At 44.1% G+C, this 22,652-nt stretch overlaps 1 protein-coding gene across 1 annotated transcript in view; it reads right to left on the bottom strand.

The window, feature by feature from the left end:
• Window positions 1–22,652, bottom strand: part of COL21A1 (collagen type XXI alpha 1 chain) — a 313,124-nt gene that overhangs the window by 12,924 nt on the left and 277,548 nt on the right. Inside the window, exons 25-27 of the mRNA XM_075598156.1 lie at window positions 17,921–18,067; window positions 17,786–17,840; window positions 5,375–5,575 (exon numbers count right to left, since the gene is read on the bottom strand). Of these exons, the coding sequence (XP_075454271.1) occupies window positions 5,375–5,575; window positions 17,786–17,840; window positions 17,921–18,067 (403 nt within the window). The remainder of the gene's footprint in view (window positions 1–5,374; window positions 5,576–17,785; window positions 17,841–17,920; window positions 18,068–22,652) is intronic.

The following is a 22,652-nucleotide window of genomic DNA, read 5'->3' as shown; positions in this document are numbered from 1 at the left end:
AACTGAAGGCGATAGGCCACAGGATTAATCTTTTTAACAATGGAGAAGGGTTCGACAAATGTGGGCACACATTTTCTTGGGGTTTTTTTTAACAGTAAGTCCTTAGTGGAGAGCCATACGTTGTTGCCTAATTTTATTTAGGAGCACGCAACCAATGGCAATCCGCAAACCTTTTGTACTTTTCTGTGCTTTGCATAATCGTAACGATATTCAGGAATTGGTGAACCTGTTGCAGTGTAGCTACAAAGGAGGTCAGAGATTGAACAAGAGACAATTCATCTGCCAAGGGAAACATCTTCGACTAATAGGCATAGGTGAACAAAAATGAAGTATAATCTGTGGAAGAGTGTATAGAATTATTGTAAGCAAATTTGGCAATAGCCAATTGGATTCATGTATATTCGTGAAACAGGGGAGATACTGCTCCATGTTCTGATTTAAATGTTCGGTCTGCCCATTGGACTGAGGGTCGGAGCCAGAAGACAGGGCTTGTTGATTCCGACATAGCCAACACATTTTGGACCAAAACTGGGAGATAAACCAAGATTCTCTATTAGTAATAATCTTACTGGGACACCATGAAACCATTATACCTCTTGCAAGAATATCTGGGTCAATTGTTGAGCTCTAGGTAATTGAGAAAGTGGCACGAAATAATCCAATTCCGAAAACAAATCTTTGATAGTCAAAATTACAGTAGACCGCACCGATGGGGATAATTCCACAATTAAATCCATAGAAATACTCAATCATAGTCCCGAAGGACTGCCAATAGATTGTAACAGACCTACAGGACTCTATAGTGCACAAGTCTCACATGTATGAACAAATGGAGCCACATCATGTGGGAGTTGTGGCCACCAAAAACTTTGTCTGACAATTCCAAGGTCTTTGTGATTGCAATGTGACCTGCCACCAGAAGATCATTGTACTACTGAGGGACTTGTAGACATAATGCATTAATGCAAATATAGAGTCTATTCTTCTACCATAAGCACTGACTCTGAATTCCGAAGTTATGCGGCCGCTTAGGTTGTTTCTTTCTAAAAAAGCCGTCAGTTTCTATAGCCTGTCTGACTCAGTGAAGGAATTTGTCACATATTTGAATTGATGCTAGTACATGGGCTGTACAGTATGTGAAATCAATGGGGCTACCTTTATGTGAGAGAGCATCTGCTTTACGTTGCTTTTCCTGGTATTGGTAACTTGGAATATGAAACTGGAAAAGTACTGTATAGTGCCCAGCAGGTCAGACGATGGTTGGTGCAGTGGGCTGTTAACTCATTTGCAAAGCTGCTATGATCTGTCCATACTTCAACCTCATGTTCTGCATCCTCCAAGAAGTGTCTCCATTCAAGGAACGCTTCCCCGGATAGCTAACATTTTTTTCTCCATTATCATTAACATTATTTTTGGCACTGGACAGTTTTTGAGACAGAAAGGTGACGGGGTAGACGAAGGAATTCATAGGCGATTGTTGAGTCAGAACTGCTTCAATGGCAAAATCCAAGGTGTCTGCCTTAACAATAAAGGGTTACTGAGGATCGTGATGCATTAACGCAGGGGCTGTGGTAAATTTTATTTTTAAGTCCATAAAGGTGGTCTTGTTTGTATTTGAGAGAGGTTGTATGCATTTGGGGGTGGGGGATTTTGTATATATTTGGGGAATTTGTATGTATTTGGGGGGGGGGGTTGTATGTATATTTGGGCGCATTATATGTATTTTGGGGTGTCTCGTTTTTTGTATGTATTTTGTGGGGGGGGATTATTGTGTGGGAAAATGTGTGTGGCTGGGGGGGGAGGAAATGAGTGTGAGGAGGGAGGATTGAGGGAGCAGGATTGAATGAGAAGGGGGTAATTGATGGAGGGGGAGTGAGAGGAGAGAGGAGGTATAAGATAGGGGAAAGAGTGGGGAGATAGTGAGGAAGAGAGGGCGTAAGAGTGAGACAGGGGGATAGAAATACATGGGAGCAGGCTCACAAGGTGGTGTGAAATGGGGGGGGGGCTTGCAAAACTACTGACATGTGGGAGCGGGGGGTTGAAACTGTAGTCTTTGGGCCCTGTGTAATCTGTCAGAAGCTCTGCCTGGGAGCAATTGGGAATAGGAAATATCAGAACAGAATAAGTGGGACATCTGACCATCACTCCTTGAGCAACCTGTTGTTGCAGAGCACAAATGTTATTCTGGACAAAGAAATTTTGCACCTACTGTATAAAGTGTCAACTTCACCCTGTAGAAACTGCAGCATATTTTGGAAATGTTGCAATTTATCACTTTCCTTTCCAGATAGATAAGAATTTCTTTCTAATTTTTGGATTCCGAATCTTTCAGGCACCACTGAGAAATCCACAAGAGAGCAAGTCAGAGTCGGAATCACGGTTTAGCAACCCTACGAGTTGTGGAGTGGAGATAGGGGGATAGCAGGGCCCAAGATCAGGCTATGTACTATATATATATATTTTATTTGGACTAACAATTGATATCATAGGATAAGCTTTCAAGAGTTTTCCTTTCTTCCTCAGGTCAGCAATACTGATTTACCAAGAATTCTATGAATTAAACAGAGATTGGAAAAGGCAAAAAAATAGAGATGAAGATAAGGTGGAGTGAGAAAGGCATGTTTGAAGACACTTGAAGGGTAATAAAACAGTGACAAAGAATGTGAGAACCAGGGATGGGGAAGGGGGGGGCTGTACATCTGACAGCAGCACAGAGGGGGAAGGGGATGCCGTGGGGGGACGGGGGGCGGGGAGGGGGTTGTTGTATAGGAACATTAGGAGGCAGGGAGGATCATTACAAAACAATATGATAGTGTGTGAGAAACCCCATATCCACATTAAGTCCTCTCTGTTTTGGTGTCAAAGAGTCTTATCATCCTGAATTAAAATGTTTTCCATTGTTGGGTGCGTTTAAACATTTTATTGAGGATTTTTATTTGGAAATCATTTATGGAACGATCCGGTTGTGAGAAATTACGTCAGAAATGAAGAGATTCCTAACCACATGTCCCCACAAACCTTACAAATATTACAGATACATTGATGAACTGTTTATAATATGGACAGAAGGTGAAGGAAACCTAAAACAATTCTACGAGTCGCTGAACTCATTTCATCCATCAATTAAGCTCAAAATGGATTATTCTGCAAACCTACTAAACTTTCTAGATACCACAGTAACAGTGAAAAATGGCAAACTACACACATCTGTATACAAGAAAACAAAAGACAGGTGCAGTTACCTGCACAACTCCAGCTTCCATCCCACTCATACCAAACAAGGTATCATTCACAGCCAGGCTATAAGATAACACCACATATGCTCTGACACTGAAGACAGAAACAGACATCTCACAACTGTGACCGAATCGTTCAGACAGAAGGGATACAAGCCAAAGACTATTGCCAGAACCATTACATCTCCACTAAAAGCCCCACGAGAACACCTGCTGCAATACAGACAGAAAGAACCTATCACACGTATACCACAAATGGCCACATACAACCCTGCCCTAGAGGGAATATGAAAAATAATCAAAGATCTACAACCCATGCTGCAAGAGGACATTATATTAAAAGAAATCTTCCCCAAAAATCCCATCTTTGCTTTCCAGCAACCACCAAACATCAACCAGAAATTAGTCAACAGAAAACTCCATAACAATCTTAAGGACACTGATAATGGCACAAAACCATGCAACGAAGAGAAGGGAAGCAGGCACACAGTCTTATGCATAGAATTGAATGTGCCACAAAAAAATCCAACGTTTCAGCAGTACAGTATATAGCTGCCTTTATTAAGGAGAGGGGCAGCTGTATACTGCCAAAACATTGGATGTTTTTGTGGCACATTAAATTCTATACATAAGATATGTATATCCCATATACCCTGGGATGTCTGGACCTCCCTGGACCCAGTGCACCAGCAGATAAGTACCCTCCTCCAGCACCATATTATTGTGTGCATGTACCCCTCTCTATTACAAAACCATGCAACACACGTTGCAAACTCTGCAAACATATATGCCGAGATCACAGAGCCAGTCACAACCATGGAACATTAAATATTAAAGGATCATACTGCTACACATCCAGGAATGTAGTATATATGATGCAATGCAACAAATGTGACCAAGGATGCTATATTGGTGAAACCAGCCCCAAACTTCAAGGCAGAATAAACATGCACAGACATTCAATACAACACCACGAAGAAGAAAGATACTGCTCTCCAGTGGGACATAATTTATTAGAACCAGATCATTCCATAAATGATTTAAAAGTCAAAATCCTCAATGGAATGTTTAAACACACCCAAGAACGGAAAACATCTGAACTCAGAATTATAAGACTCTGACACCAAAACAAGAGGACAGAACGCAGATATGGGGTTTCTCAAACACTATCATAAATTGTTGTAATGATCATCCCTGTCTCCTAATGTTCCTATCCAAAACCTCCAACACCACCCCCCACCCACAGCATCCCCTTCCCCCTCTGTGCTGCTGTCAGATGTACAGCCCCCTCATCCCTAGTTCTCACATTCCTTGTCACTGTTTTATTACCCTTCAAGTGTCTTCAAACATCCCTTTCTCACACCACCTTATCTTCATCTCTTTTTGTTTTTGCCTTTTCCAATCTTTGTTTAATTCATAGAAATCTTTGTAAATCAGTATAGTTTAACTGAGGAAGAGGGGAAAACTCTTGAAAACGTGTTCTATGATATCTACGTATTGTTAGTCCAAATAAAAAAGGTATCCCCTAATACTGAAGTACTCATTTATTCTGATTATATATATATATATATATAATATATTTTAAAATATATTATATTTTATATATAATATATATATATATAAAATGGTTTAACATTAATAACATATAAAACTTGAAGTTAAAATGCCTTAGATTTCATTAATCAATAACTACAGTAAATATTGTTCATATGACAGGATATGCATTAAGATTACACAAATTGTTTCTTTGTACAGTACATGAATTTGCTCTAACGTCAAGTTGTGTTGCCGCAAATTCATCAAACTTGTCTACATGTGATGAACCTCTCAGGCACAGAGCTCCATACCACTTCAAACTTAACTTATTTACATTAACTTTAGCCAATGAAAAGGAAAATAACATCATTATTGCTGCAAACCTTGACATATCATGTTAAAATGTTATTCTCCTAATTGATTCTATAATTGTTTGTAACTAATGCAAGCAGAGCTCCTTTGTATATAGACATACAGGAGTGCAACACCCTCTTGCTAACACCATACAACTCATTTGAGACCCTTGATACAAATCCCTTGGTTACACAACTAAATTAAAGAGACTGAAAAAGTATCTCTGTTACCTTTCCTACTTTACATACCTTTAAAACCAGGGATGCCTGGACGTCCCGGAGGTCCCAAAAGTCCTGGAAAACCATTTCCTCCTGGTGATCCTGGTTGTCCTCTTGGACCTTCAGGGCCTAGTGGTCCAGGAGGTCCTGGGATCCCACGAGACCCATCCCGAGTCTTACACTGATCACAGTTTTGCATTCTTCCATTATGAAGTAGAACTGGTAACTGGGCTGACATTAGTAAAGAGAACAAAAAAAAAACATTTGCATTCAATACTCAATTATAGTATGGATCCATAATTTGCTACATTATAAGCATTTAGTACTGACATATGGGAATAAACCTGCATGTCATTAAAAATTAGTTATATTTAAATTCTCTAATATTTTTCATAATTTTAAAACTGCCACATGATATTGCATCTACAGTACAACCATCATATCCATCAGAAGCTTATTTTGTGAGAAGGACCAAAATTCTGGCAGGAGAAAACATATACTGTATTTTAGCTCCTGCCATTAATTACAACCGTAGAAAACCCCAATGTGTACTTTTAATAACCACTAAATCAATATAAACAGCAGAGGTAAACATACATTTTAAAAATCCTATGAGAACGACCTTTCTGCTGGCTATCAGTTAGAGGCCAACATGGGCATGCACTTTCAGCCAATGTAATGCTTCAAATCTACAGTCAATTAGCTTTGGGAGTAAAGAAGAGGACAAACACACAGATACCCAGCAAGCTCTGTGTGTTTGTTTACTTTGTACAGCTGGTCTCAGCTGTTTTAGAGGATAGTGGCCCCTCCCCACTGTCCATGTAAGCAGGTTTTCTTTTCATGCAGCTGGTTGCGACAGGTTCAATGCCAGGACCATCCTTCCTCTAATTATAGAGGTAAATGAATGAAAAAGTCAAACCGCGCTCATGCTTCCTAAAGGGGATCTTGAAGTAGATCAACTCTCCCCTCTTGCTGCTGCTGTGATGTGAAGGCACCCCTCCTCCACCGATAGCTGTCGTAGGAAGACTCCGACGTCAGATGGTAATGGAAAATAAACACAGAAGCGCACCAAGGGTTAAGAAATATGTAATAAACAATTAATGTAATAACAAGTAAAAACTTACATATAAGAATACATAAGTCCAGTAGCGGCCAGTGCACAGGTAACATGTCCAAACGAATTGGTGGGCGCTGGGGGTATGTGCTGGGACTCACAGATCAGGCCTGCGCGCTGGGGCTGACTTGTTCGGCAAAGCTCAGATATTACTTCCGGGTTGCGGCTTGTCGCAGGACCCGTGTTGAGTAGCCCTCCACAATCGCCTGTGTACTTCCTTCCACGGGTCCTGCGACAAGCCGCAACCTGGAAGTAGCATTTGAGCTTTGCTGAACAAGTCAGCCCCAGCGTGCGGGACTGTTCTGTGAGTCCCAGCACATACCCCCAGCGCTCACCAATTCGTTTGGACATATTACCTGTGCACTGGCCGCTACTGGACTTATATATTCTTATATGTAAGTTTTTATTTGTTATTACATTAATTGTTTATTACATATTTCTTAACCCATGGTGCGCTTCTGTGTTTATTTTCCAAGGATTTTAATCAGTAAGTGTTAGGATCTGCGATAGTATGGTCATGCCTTGAAAGTGGCTCACAGGCTTATACGCTTTGGCCAACGGGTTAACTGAAATACCCTTTTTTCAAGAGATATATAGGTATTTCACTGTGTATTTTTGTCACATTGAACATTGCTCTGGACTTCTTTGTTTCTTATTAATTAATTAATTTATTTATAAAATGTTTTACCAGGAAGTAATACATTGAGAGTTACCTCTCGTTTTCAAGTATGTCCTGGGCATAGTTAATATGACAAATAATACAGTACTGTACATGGTTACAAATACAGTTACATAAATGAACAGGGTATACATTATATACAATACATTGCATGCACAGTTAGAGAAGATGTATATTATAGGCGTATGTAACAGTTACAGACCAGATAAAAATGTGAGACAGCCTTAGTTTTGAAAGAACTTAAACTGGTGGTGGAAGTGAGAGTCTCCGGTAGGTTGTTCCGCTTTTGGGGTGCACGGTAAGAGAAGGAGGACACATATTGTAGCATTAGAAAAGTTCTATGTTTATTTTTCAGTGGATGTCAAATACTTTTTCTATGAACTCGAGCTGCTGATTTAGGAGGAAATATTAAATTTCAACCAATCTTTATAATTTTAAAATGTATAGGTTGGCATATGGCATTAATATTCATATGCAAAATACTTTTTGATGTTGTGTAAAGGGCACGACCAGTTTAAGATCATTTAAAGAGCTACAAGATTGCTTCCTCAATAGAGCCCCAATCCAGCAGGTACGATTAAAAAAAATTGGCCAGCATGCAATACATTGCACTCAAAAAATAGTATAATATAGTATACGACACGGTATAATACACTTGAATTAATGTTTATCCTTTAATAAGTAAGGAGTTCACTGAAATGCCAGACTGTACATTTATGATAAAAAAAATCATGAAGATTATATATATATAAAAAAAAAAAATATATATACAGCTAAACCCCGTTATAACGCGCCTCGTTATACCGCGATTCGGTTATAACGCGGTTTTCCCGTGGCTCCCGTTTTTTTAAAAAAAAAAAAAAAAAAAAAAATTTTTTAAAAAAAAATTTTTTACATTTTTTTTTTTGCACACTGCACACACTCACTGCACACACACTGCTCATTGCTCACACTGCCACACTGCACACACACTGCACACTGCACACACACTGCTCATTGCTCACACTGACACACTGCACACACTCACTGCACACACACTGCTCATTGCTCACTGCCACACTGCACACACACTGCACACTGCACACACACTGCTCATTGCTCACACTGACACACTGCACACACACTGACCACACTCACGCACACTCACACACACTTACGCACACTCACGCACACTTACGCACACTTACAGACACTCACACACACTCACACACACACACACACACACACACTTACACACACTTAGACACTCACACACACTCACACACACTTACACACACTTACACACACTTACACACACTTAGACACTCACAGACACACACTCACACACACTCACACACACTTACACACTCACAGACACTCACACACACTCACACACACTTAGACACTCACAGACACTCACAGACACTCACACACACTCACACACACTCACACACACTCACACACACTCACACACACTTACACACTCACAGACACTCACAGACACTCACACACACTCACACACACTTACACACACTTACACACACACTCAGACACTTACCCACACTCACACACCCATATACACACACACACTTTCTCTCCCATATATACATACACACACACTCTCTCACTCTACACAGACGGGCCGCGACCAGCACCACCACCCGCTCCCCCCCCTCCTCCCGCGCAGGCAGCGGGAGCACCGGGGACAGCGGTGGGGAGAAGAAACCCCCCGCTACAACCTCCATGCAGGCAGCATGGTTCTGAGGTAAGCGGCGACCTGAGGGGACATCCCCGCTCCCATCTCCTGCCCCGCGGCCTGTCCCGAGGTGACAGGGGGAAGCGGGGACAGGAGGGACATCCCCGCTCCCATCTCCTGCCCCGCGGCCTGTCCCGAGGTGACAGGGGGAAGCGGGGAGCGGAGGGACATCCCCGCTCCCATCTCCTGCCCCGCGGCCTGTCCCGAGGTGACAGGGGGAAGCGGGGACAGGAGAGACATCCCCGCTCCCATCTCCTGCCCCGCGGCCTGTCCCGCGGTGACAGGGGGAAGCGGGGAGCGGAGGGACATGCCCGCTCCCATCTCCTGTCCCGCGGGATGAATATGCGCTAAAGCGCGGCGGCCATTTTTTTTTCTCGCGACCCCGTTAGTAACGCGGTGGTCTCGGGGTGGACCCCGAGACCCGCGTTATAACGGGGTTTAGCTGTATATATATATATATATATACATACATACACACACAGTGTATATAATAGATAGATAGATAGATAGATAGATAGATAGATAGATAGATAGATAGATAGATAGATAGATAGATAGATAGATAGATAGATAGATAGATAGATAAATGAACAGTACTGTAGGTCAGCCCTCCTAGGACTATAATTACACGGATCGGATCATGTAGAGATATAGAACAGAAACCAGAACACGGCAAGAAAAAAATATTTGCATGAAATCAATGTTTCGATCCCTGCTCATCAATTTAGTTCCAATTAAATATTTTTTTGTCACCAATTTGTGTGCTGGTTAATGGTATGTATGTATACACATACACACTCATTTACTGTATAATCCGTGAAAGGGGGGTCATTGGAGGTGCAGGGGGTGATTGGAGGTGCAGGGGAGGGTCATTGGAGGTGCAGGGGGATCATTGGAGGTGCAGGGGGGTCATTGGAGGTGCAAGGGGGGTCATTGGAGGTGCAGGGGGGCGATTTGAGGTGCCAAGAGACACTGTTTTTAAGTATACCTTTTGCTTTATTCATTGTAACATCGCCGGAAGAAGAGATCAGTGTATCTCGAAAGCTCGCACAAATAAAAGCATTTCGTTAAACACAGAACGGTATCATCTATTTATTTTTTGATTATATATATATATATATATATATATATATATATGCAAATATAGCTGTATGCTCATCTGCATGTCTTAGGCAGGTCTGCAACCCCGCCTTTCCCCATTATCACCCAGCATACAGCACTTCCACTGCAGCAAGGGATTCTGGGAAATGACATGCAAATGAGCACACAGTGTCACTTTTTGCCTCAATAACCATTTTAAACATGGTTCCCTATAGGCTTAAGCTTGCTGCATGGTCACAGCTTTGAGCACAGCCAGGGTTAAGGTGCATACCCAGAAAACCACCCACAGACAGCTGTTTCGACCTTGATGGGTCTATATATATATATATATATATATACTGTATATAAAAAAACAGTTGCAATAAAAAATGGCATATAGAAAACATTAAAAAAAACTGACACAGATTGATACATACAGAGCAGAGAGAAGTGTTTGTTGGACCATTAATAATGAAACTGCAAAATAAAAAATATATGTAAATTATAAACCATAATTATGATAACAAAGAACTAATACACTATACACATGTAACACTTACCCTGTTACACACATATCAACTACAGTGATACCCGAAACAATAATTCTGCATATAAATAGACCAATAAATGAGTACACAAAAATAAAATTAGAATGACTAGAAAATAAAAAATATATAATAAAAAATGAAAATAATAAATACATTCATAAACAATGAACAGAGCAAAGCCTGGTCGGTACACAGGTGATCAAACTGGAGACAAGACAAGGAGGGCAAGGCAGGACAAGGAACCAGGAAGTGGGAGAACAGCGCTAACGTGAACTATGCTCAGCCAAAGTGCAAGTGGCACAGCTGTGCATATATGGGAGAGCAGGACCAATGAGAGAGAGGAGAGGAGTAGAGGTGCGGCCTGAGTGGAGGCAAAGATAGGTGGAGTGATGAAGGAGACAGGTGGGCATGATGAGGGTAGTTGACGCGCAGCTGTGGAGTGGTGTACATGCGTCACGTGTGCGCGTGACGCTGACGCGCGTCTTAACTGGGGGCAGAGTCAGACTCTGCGACATCCATTAAGCTCCTACATGAGCATGCACTGTAAGGACAGCGGGGTTGTGCGAAGCATCAGGTAAGCAGAGAGTGCGCCACGGAGGATGCGCTCCCCGATTCTTTAGTCTAGTGCAGGCCTGCACAACTCGTAAAGTGAGAAGGGCCGAACTGCTCCAAGGAAAAAAAATTTGGGCCGCACGGGTAAAATCATCATCATCATCATCATCATCATCATCATCATCATCATCATCATCATCATCATCATCATCATCATCATCATCATCATCATCATCATCATCATTTCTCCTCCAGCACCTCTCATCATCATCATCATCATCATCATCATCATCTCTCCTCCAGCACCTCTCATCATCATCATCCTCATATATCTCCCCCAGTACCCCTCATCATCATCCTCATATCTCCACCAGCACCCTTCATCATCATCCTCATATCTACCCCTCACTATCAACCTTTGCGATACTCCCCATCTATTTCTCATACCCCCATCTCTCCCCCTCACCCACACACATAATACTCCCCCTCCACATCAAACACACAATAACCCCCTCCACATCACACATCCCACCCCCCCTGCACCTCACATCCCTCTCCCCCCTGCACCTTTCATCACTCTCCCCCCTGCACCTCCCATCACTCTCCCCCCTGCACCTCACATTACTCTCCCCCTGCACCTCACATCACTCTCCCACTGCACCTCACATCACTCTCCCCCTGCACCCCCCATCACTCTCCCCCCTGCACCTCCCATAACTCTCCCCCCTGCACCTCACATTACTCTCCCCCCTGAACCTCACATCACTCTCCCACTGCACCTCACATCACTCTCCCCCCTGCACCTCACATCACTCTTCCCCCTACACCTCACATCACTCTCCCCCCTACACCTCACATCACTCTCCCCCTGCACCTCACATCACTCTCCCCCTGCACCTCACATCACTCTCTGCCTCTGCACCTCACATCACTCTCCCCCCTGCACCTCACATCACTCTCCCCCCTGCACCTCACAACACTCTCCCACTCTGCAACTCACATCACTCTCCCCCCCTGCACCTCACATCACTCTCCCCCCTGTACCTCACATCACTCTCCCACTGCACCTCACATCACTCTCCCCCCTGCACCTCACATCACTCTTCCCCCTACACCTCACATCACTCTCCCACCTACACCTCACATCACTCTCCCCCTGCACCTCACATCACTCTCCCGCTGCACCTCACATCACTCTCCCCATGCACCTCACATCACTCTCCCCCCTTCACCTCACATCACTCTCCCACTCAGCACCTCACATCACTCTCCCCCTCTGCACCTCACATCACTCTCCACCCTGTACCTCACATCACTCTCCTCCCCTGCACCTCACATCACTCTCCCCCCTGCACCTCCCATCACTCTCCCCCCTGCACCTCACATTACTCTCCCCCCTGAACCTCACATCACTCTCCCACTGCACCTCACATCACTCTCCCCCCTGCACCTCACACTCTCCCCCTGCACCTCACATCACTCTCCCGCTGCACCTGACATCACTCTCCCCCTGCACCTCACATCACTCTCCCCCCTGCACCTCACATCACTCTCCCCCCCTGCACCTCACATCACTCTCCCCCCTGAACCTCACATCACTCTCCCACTGCACCTCACATCACTCTCCCCTTCCGCACCTCACATCACTCTCCCCCCTGCACCTCACATAACTCTCCCCCCCTGCACCTCACATCACTCTCCCCCCTGCACCTCACATCACTCTCCCCCTGCACCTCACATCACTCTCCCCCCTGCACCTCACATCACTCTCCCCCCCTGCACCTCCCATCACTCTCCCCCTGCACCTCCCATCAATCTCCCCCCTACACCTCAACACACTCTCCCCCTGCACCTCACATCACTCTCCCCCTGCACCTCCCATCACTCTCCCCCCTGCACCTCCCATCACTCTCCCCCCTGCACCTCACATTACTCTCCCCCCTTAACCTCACATCACTCTCCCACTGCACCTCACATCACTCTCCCCCCTGCACCTCACATCACTCTCCCCGCTGCACCTCACATCACTCTTCTCCCTACACCTCACATCACTCTCCCCCCTACACCTCACATCACTCTCCCCCTGCACCTCACATCACTCTCCCCCTCTGCACCTCACATCACTCTCCCCCCTGCACCTCACATCACTCTCCCCCCTGCACCTCACATCACTCTTCTCCTGCACCTCACATCACTCTCCCCCTCTGCACCTCACATCACTCTCCCCCCTGCACCTCACATGACATGACACCTCCAAACATTCCATGAAAAACTCCTGAAGGGTCTTATTAGCAATAAGGAAAAGAAACTGCACAGACTGAGGCTAAGAATGAGATACTCGGCAGCAGCCAGCACAACAACTAATAATACAAACATTGACAGTCACCAAGAACAGGACTGCACTGTTAACCTCTCAGATTACACACCTAATCAAGCAGAGTCCTCAGTATTATCAAAGGGTCTCACATTCTGCCCTACCAAGCCTATGGACAAGATTGAGCTGTGCAGTGACCTGGAAGAATTCTTCAGAAGGCTGCGTCTTAAGGAGTTCTTCCACAACAGACACAACCAAGATTATGCCAACACGGCAGAAGGAGAGCCGCTGCACATGAGCAGGGAGAAGCAAAAATCAAACTGGATCCCACAAACTGGGCGCAACCCCACATTGGACCGGTACATTGAAAGCTTCAGACACAGCGCCAAAACCACCATCCTGGACAAAGTAAGGAAACAAACATATAATCTGACACTGATGGAGAGGAGAGCCATAGAATCGCTAAAGGCCGACCACAACATAACAATCAAACCTGCGGACAAGGGAGGAGCAGTGGTCATAATGAACACCACAGACTACCTGCGGGAAGCACACAAGCAACTCTCTGATTCAAAGTATTACACCCAACTGCAGGAGGATCCAACTAAAAAATACATGCGAGAACTCAACAGGATTATTAAAACACTCCCGATCCGCACAAGAGAACAAATTCTGGACCTGATACCAGCTAACCCAAAACCTGGCACATTCTACATGCTCCCTAAAATTCACAAAGAGGGCAACCCTGGGCGCCCTATTATCTCTGGATCTGGCACACTTACCGAGAATATTTCTGGCTGGGTGGAGGGCATTCTAAAACCACTTGTCAGGAACACACCCAGCTATATCCAGGATACCACCAACCTGCTAAACAAACTGAATGCAATTGGCCCCCTCCCAACATGAACACTACTAGCAACCATGGATGTAGAGTCACTTTATACCAACATCCCCCACGAGGATGGGATTTCAGCCTGCAGATACTTTCTGGGACCGCAGGAGCCACTCACAGAGACAGTGACTAAATGCATCGAATTTATTCTGACCCATAACTACTTCACATTTGGAAATGACACATACCTTCAGACAACCGGGACCGCTATGGGTACTCGGATGGCGCCACAGTATGCCAATCTGTTCTGCGCAAAACTGGAAAGTGACTTTCTGTCCACCTGTCACTTGAAACCCCTTACATACCTTCGCTACATCGATGACATCCTCCTGATTTGGACCTCTGGTGAACAGGACCTCCTACAGTTCTATGACAACTTCAATACTTTCCACCCGACCATCAACCTCAAACTCACCCATTCCCCGGATGAAGTACATTTCCTAGACACCACCATTACTATAAAGAACAACCATCTACAGACCTCTGTATACCGCAAACCTACAGACAGAGCCAGCTATTTGAGGGACAACAGCTTCCACCCGACACACACCAAACATGCAACCATCTACAGTCAAGCAATACGATACAACCGGATATGCTCCGACACAGCAGACAGAGACCAGCGGATTAAAGCCTTGAGATCAGACTTTATAAACCGTGGATATAACCACAGAATTGTAGACCAGCAAATTCACAAAGCCACCAGAATACCAAGAAGTGATCTCCTTGAATACAAACAGAAGGAGACAAGCGACAGGGTACCTTTGGTGGTCACATATAACCCACACCTACTGTAGGAGCCCTACGCAAGATTGCCAGGAAACTACAACCCATCCTCCAGGAAGATACAAGACTGCAACAGGTCTTCCCTGAAGCACCCTTATTATCATACAGACAACCCCATAATCTCAAGAATATTATGGTGAGGAGTAAAGTATTCAGCAGTACAACTGAATGCGGGACAAAACCATGCCAGGACCCAAGATGCAAAACCCGCGCAATGCTCTACACAGCGGACCCAATACAAATACCACACAGGAATCGGGAATACAAAATCAGAGGAAGGTTCACCTGTTCTTCCAGCAATGTCGTGTACCTCATCATGTGCATGAAATGCCCAGGGGGCTGCTACTACATAGGTGAGACAGGGCAGGGGCTAAACAAAAGAATGAACCTGCATCGCCACAGCATCACACGCGGTACAAGAGACAGTCCTGTTGGCGAACATTTCTCTGACTCTGGCCATAAGATGAACGATCTGAGGGTTGCCATACTCAAAGGTAATCTTAAAACCCCGAAAGAGAGACGGTTGCATGAATACAAATGTATGCAACTGTTCGGGAAACTTAGCAGTGGCCTAAACAGAGATCGAAATTTTATGAATCATTACTGACAGTAGTGAACTCTCGTCCCATGAGCGCTAAAGGCCATGTCTGTACATACTGTGCTATATGTATGCACACACAGCTGTCTCTCACACATACTAATACTCCTTGTTTTTCCATCCCTATACACCAATAGGGACCACTAAGTATCCACACACACTTTTAGTTGTGCTACAAACTCTCACATTTCCACACCCACCCACACCATTTATATCCACTCCCACTCCACACACACCTTGTGTAAAGCACTGTATATACTGTGGGCTCTCCATTCATTTTTATTCACACTGATACACATACACACTCTTTCTTCACTTGCTTTCAGCAACCTTTTGACACCTCTAGCCATAAAACACATCCACACTGGGGGAAGGAACAGCACAGATAACTTTCCAAGAGACACTGTTTTTAAGTATACCTTTTGCTTCATTCATTGTAAAATCGCCGGAAGAAGAGATCAGTGTATCTCGAAAGCTCGCACAAATAAAAGCATTTCGTTAGCCACAGAACGGTATCATCTATTTATTTTTTGATTATTGAAACTCGGCTAACACGGTACTGATACCTCTACATATATATATATATATATATATATATATATATATATATATATATATATATATATATATATAGCAAGGAACAGCAGGCACTCCGTCAAAATAGTCAATACAGTGGGTACAAATCCTGTAGAATATAATATGAATCACCTTGAGAAAGGTCCCGTCTGCGGAACGAAACGTCAGTTATGGTGTCCTGGTAACTCACAATATATTTTTTTGATTATCCATTGGAGTGCTGCCTCTGATTTCGTTTCAACGCGGTATCGTATTGCATATATATATATATATACACATAAAAAAGTTAAAAAGTGTTTGTGAGTTTGTGGCAACACGCGCACTCATTGGCCGCCGGCCACACCTCTCGCGCTCGCGCTCTCCCATTGCCTGACTGCAGGAAGGACCGGTGGGGGAAAGGGGGTGGGGAAGGAATACGTCAGCCAGCCATGGGGATGGGGAAAGGAACACCCCCTGCTACCACCTTCCGCCCTGCGCGCACAGTAGGAGCGCCGGGGACCGGGGGGGGGGAGGGAAGGAACACAACAGTCAGCCACGGGGGTGGGAAGGAACACCCCCCGCTACCACCTCCCACCCTGTGTGGGCAGCAGGTGCACTGGGGATCAGGGGGGGGAGGGAAGGAACACAACAGCCAGCCACGGGGACCGCGGGGGGAAGGAACACCCCCTGCTACCACCTCCCACCCCACGTGGGCATCCAGCCACGGGGACTGGGGGCGGGGGGTGGGATACCACGTGAGCAGGAGGAGCAGCAACACACACACCCACACCCATTACTTACCCATGCAGCTCCATCCTGCGTCACGACTGTACACGAGGTCATGAAATCCCGGGCAACCCCGGGTAAATAAGCTAGTGGACTATAAAAGGACAATCTTGTGCTCTTACACCTGTTTCCCCTAATGAAATGGCATCACCATTTCGCAATGAAACGCATCAGGTGTTCTTTTGCCTGAGGTGGACACTGCAAGGAGCTCCTTCAATACCATCACAAGCCAGCAGGGGTGGAACTGACGAATTCATAGCATCCGTTCCAGGGTAGATTTACACGGTGCTGGGGTCGCCGTGCACCCGGAGGTGGATATACATCATCAGCAGTCCCGTGAGGGATCAGTCCCAGTCTGTGACCGTGGCCTCAACAACTATTACAGCTCCTGTGTGTCCTATCTCATGCGCATGTCCGAGCGACACTTGTGAGTTGGATTTTTTATCTTGTTCACCATTAAAACCTTTTAAATTGAGTTACGCTATGGAGCCCGAACTTTCTATTTTTGATATATACACACACACACACACACATATATATATATATATATATATATATATATATATATATATATATATATATACATATAAGCAATACGATACCGTTTGGAAACTAAATCAGCAGGCAGCACTCCAGAATTGAACAAACAAGTGTATTGAAAAAATAAACACAAAACCAACGTTACGGTCCATACATACATCTACATACATACTACACTTATTTAAGCTAGGATGCATAGTTACATTTGGCTGTTATAAGAGCACAAGAGTTGATTAATACATTTTTTTTTTATTAAACCGACCTTTCAAAACATCCATGCAGATTTGTCTGATAAATTCTTCAGAATGTTCTCTACCCTGCAAAACATTAATATTGAGAAATAAATTAGAAGAACAAGGTTGTCTGATATTTGAAAGACATCAAGTAATGTACATACAGGCCGCCCTTCTGGTCCAGTTCGTCCAGATGGTCCTCTGTCTCCATTCATACCTCTTGGACCAGTAGCACCAATCAAACCACTACTGCCAGGTTCTCCTCTTTGTCCATTAAGTCCTTGAGGTCCCATCTCCCCTGTTCCCCCTTTCTGAAAGAAAGGAAAATTACATCCTATATCTGTCATTAAGTTAAAGCAAGAATTTTATTAGTGAACCACATTTTGAAAAGGTAATCTTTCCATATCAAGTCTTACAACTATATTACTAACAAAGATAATAATATTTTATTTTTTTTTCATTTTAATAGTGCCATCTATGTACATAGCACTTCACAGCAGTACTAGACTGAATAAGCGCATCAAACATAAAAGTCAACATTAGGAAAAGGAGTTCCTGTCCCAGAGAACCAACAGTCTAAGTATAATAAATTATAATAAATAGTAAAGAGAATAGCTGTGTTATCTATATGCACATCAATATAGCAAGGGTTTATGTGACCATGCTTAGAAACTAAAATCTATTTCTAAAAGAAATCGAAAGATGGAAATGTGTTCACTATTTCTGTGTCAAAAATGTAATAACCAGACTATTTTTCTAGATTTTCTTCTTCATATGTCAACAATCAATCCATTTCCAACAATTACTTTCATTAACATCCAAGCCCACACATTTCCACTTATTATTTTTGTACATGTACCAAACTGTAATATTCAGTGATTTTATTTTAAATAAAATATAGAGACCTAAATGAGAAAACAATAATAACATAACCCCACCAGTGAACTCTGAAGATACTTCAGCTGGTAACTAAAAATATACAAATTGAACATGCGGCTGTAATTTGGCATTTTGATATGTAAATTACTCTGAATGGCAAAATGAAATTACACCAGAATCCTAAAAATTTAAAGACCATCTGTTTAAAAGGCCAACCTTGTGCCAAAGGATCAGAACTATCAAGAGCCTGTAACCGCCCTTTTTCTTCCCTTTCTTATTGATTGTTTATTTATTTTGCTGTGGTTCTCTACTGTTCCATGTCAATGAACCCATACTTATGTGTGTTGCTGTAGTTACAGTATATACAGTTTTCACAGAACTTCTCAGTCACTAGAACCTGCTGCGAAAAAGAAAAAGGGTGTACATAGGCCTTCTCTTTCACCCTTATCTTACATTTAGGACATACTCTCAACAACATACTGGACACCTAACAAGCTCCTATTGTTAAATGGTTATGGGCTCACTCCATAGCATCTTCCACTCAGGGGAACTTGCCTGCTTGCAGTTTGGCTGTGACATCTCTAATACAGAGTGCTTTTCCTGGTAATGTACAGGTTAATAAAAGCTTCAGTCAGACTCAGAACTTTGCAACTAATATTGACAGATTTACTATAAATCATTCTTCCTGTTATTACACAGGTTATTAAGAATTTATATTAGCGTTAGGGACCCCTGATATGTGGTCTGCCTTGGCGTTGGCTCAGGGGCTTACAACAATTTTGGCCAAAAATGTCAAACTAAAAGACCATTTTACTTATTAGATATTTATACATATATATTTAGGCACTGTACCGTGTATGAGTCTCACTGGATGTGCTAAAAACTGAGCTTTGTCTGTGTTTTATGTTCTGTCTCTGGTTTTAAAAACATACTCTCAACAAGCCAAGCACTGTGTCAAGTCAACGTGGATGTTACATACTGTATGAGGCAATATTGTGCATGTGTTGGTTTGTTTAAGGCCCCTAAAAATGGAAGAAAAAGTAAATTATGCCATTGTAAAGATGGCAGTTGCCAATAAGGATGATACTAATGGCAGTGGTGAATAGAAATGGGCAGATTTTTTGGGCGGATTTGGATCCGCCTAGCATTGGCCGGTTCCTTTGATTCACGGATTTCTGACGATGTCTCAAAAATGTTGATTCACGTTCTGCTGATTTATTTTTTTTCACACCGACAATCCATCCACAAATTTTGCAATCCGCTGATGGATTTTAAGAATCTGCGGATGGATTGTTAAAATTCATAAGCAGATTGTATCCAATGGTATTTTGAATGAATCCATATGGATTGACACTGTAACAATCCGTCAACGGATTTTACACCGTGGAACTGATTTTTAATGAAAAACTCTGGAAAATCCAGGAAACTAATTTGGACTGGTTCGCCCATCTCTAGTGGTGACAACCACTATAATAGCGGTGCGCAAACTGGGGGGCGCTCCCCCTTGGGGGGGGCACAAGATTATTTAGGGGGGCGCAGGCTGCGTGTGGGGAAACCTGGGACGGCCAAGCTCCGTGGTGCTGCTTCTCTGTGCTATCTGCATGTAGTGGGGGCAGGGCCATGCTGCGGGGGCGGGGCATTTACTGAACACAGACAAGCCCTCCTCCTCCTTTCTGTTACCGGAGCAGGCTTGGCTTAGTACTCCCTCCCCCCCAGGTGAAAATGTGTGTGTGTGTGTCTGTGTGTGTTGTGATTGAGTATGTGCGCTGTGTGTGTTGTGTTGGTTATGATTGAGTGTGTGCTGTTTGTGTGGGTGTTGTGATTTAGAGTGTGTGTGTTGTCTGTGTTGGTTGTGATTGTGTGTTGTGTCATTTGTGATTGAGTGTGTGTTGTGTCTGTGTGTGTGTTGTGATTGTGTGTGCTGTGTGTGGGTGTTGTGATTGTGTGCGGTGTGTGTTGTGTCTGTGTTGGTTGTGATTGTGTGTGTTGCGATTGAGTGTGTATGTTGTGTGTGTGGAGTGTGTGTGGAGTGTGTGTGTGTGCTGTGTGTGTGGGTGTTGTGATTGAGTGTGTGTTGTGTCTGTGTTTGTTGTGATTGAGTGTGTGTGTGTGTGTGTGTGTGTGTGTGTTGTGATTGTGTGTTGTGATTAAGTGTGTGTTTTGTGTTGGTTGTGATTGTGTGTGGATGTTGTGATTGAGAGTATGTTGTGTCTGTGTTGTTTGTGATTGACTGTGTGCTGTGTGTGGGGGTGTTGTGTCTGTGTTGGTTGTGATTGAGTATGTGTTGTTTGTGTTGTGTCTGTTGGTTGTCTGTGTGTGTGTGTTGTGATTGAGTATTGTGATTGTGTGTGTGTTGGTTGTGATTGAGTGTGTGTTGTGTGTGTTGTGATTGTGTGTGTGGGTGTTGTGATTGAATGCAGTGGTGCACAAACTGGGGGGGGGGGCGCCCCCTTGAGGGGGCGCAAGAGTATTTGGCGGGGCCCTTAGGGCGAAACCTGGGTGCATGGCCAGCAGACGCTGTGTGTGGGAGGGCGAAAAAGCTGTGCGCGAGCGGCCAAGAAGATACGGGCGGGCAGCCGAAGATGTGTGCGGGCGGCCGAAGAGGATAGTGCAGATAGCAGCCACGTGATGGTGTGTGTGCGCATGCGCTGGGGCTTCGGAGGTACAGGGGAGGAGCATGCCGAGCGCTGTGATATCAAACGCCCCTCCTTCCGGTGTCTGCCCTGCAATAGCGCTGTGTTCCTGCTCTCCTCCGCTGGCAACCTGCTTTGCTGCGATCCTCTGCAAGTGAAAGGTCATACTATGAATGTACAGAAATAATTAAAAAAAAAAAGTGAAAACACTTCCCCGCTCGTGCTTGCAAAATTATGCAGGACACCCTGTGCTCATGCTTGGAGAGTTGGTGATGTCACCGCTCTCAGAAGCAGCATGGATGCAGCCTAACTTTGCGAACGCAACCTAATTTTGCAAGTGCGAGCTGTTGAAATATGTAAGTATTTAGACGTATTTGTATTTACATTGTATAACGTTTAATAAAGGTTTTTTTTTTCATGTGATTTTGATTACATCAGGCAGGATGGGCCCGAGAAATTTCATGGATAAAAAGGTGGGCTCGGCATAAAATTTTGCTCACCCCTACACCTACACTATACCACGGGTTGGATAGCTAATTCCACAACAGCAGCAGCTGCTGCTATCTGTTCTCTGTCAGACCCACCTCTAACTGATTTTCTCTCTCCCTTTTAAAAGTCCAGTCCTAAGTTTATTGTATAGAGTGTGGGGAATATGGCTAGTAAGAAACAACATGCAGCTTCTTATTCTATTTCCCATAATCAAAAGACTTAGGATATTTTTAAAGTGTATATTTTATGGATCAGTGTGTTTTAAACATATCTGTTTGTACACAGAAATGAGCTGGCACTTTCAGAACCAATGCTCTGACAGGCCACTGGGGTTACCATTTGGTGCCAGTAGGTCTGGCAGGACATCTGGAGATGAAAGCCCAGAGGATGTCCGAGGTGTCAATGCCATTTGGACAGGAGGGAAAGATTCAAGTATCCATGTCCTGAGATCAATGGAAACTCTTTGCATTTCCATTTGCCCCACCAGACTGGCAGGAGCCTGTCACCGCGGGTGGCATTGAGGGTACCAGGGTCAGAGGTGCCAAATTGCACATGCCCCTTGATTCATTCAGATTTCCATGTAACCCTGTTTTTTTCTACCGGGTTGTCTTGGATTAGTTGCTGAGAATATTCTCATGCTTCTGATAGGTGGGTAGTATTCTGTGAATGAAATTCAGAGGTATTTTAACCCCTTGCGCCCATCAGATAGTTCGTTCTTCAGTCTTCTAAGATTCTCAGATTCTAAGTTCCAGTTTCAAGTCTCCAGCACGAAAAGGGCTGCTTCAGCGAAGGCTGCCTGGAATATCTTCTGTCCTGTTTTTGCAAAGCTTATCAGGGCTAGGATTCCCTGCACCTAGGAGAGTCTAGGTTGTTACCCAAATTCCCAAGTAAGGGT

The sequence above is a fragment of the Ascaphus truei genome, chromosome 4 (assembly GCF_040206685.1).
Source record: "Ascaphus truei isolate aAscTru1 chromosome 4, aAscTru1.hap1, whole genome shotgun sequence".
Taxonomy (NCBI): Eukaryota; Metazoa; Chordata; class Amphibia; order Anura; family Ascaphidae; genus Ascaphus; species Ascaphus truei.
Note: the sequence above shows the minus strand (reverse complement) of the source record. Positions and strands in the feature narration are given on the sequence as shown.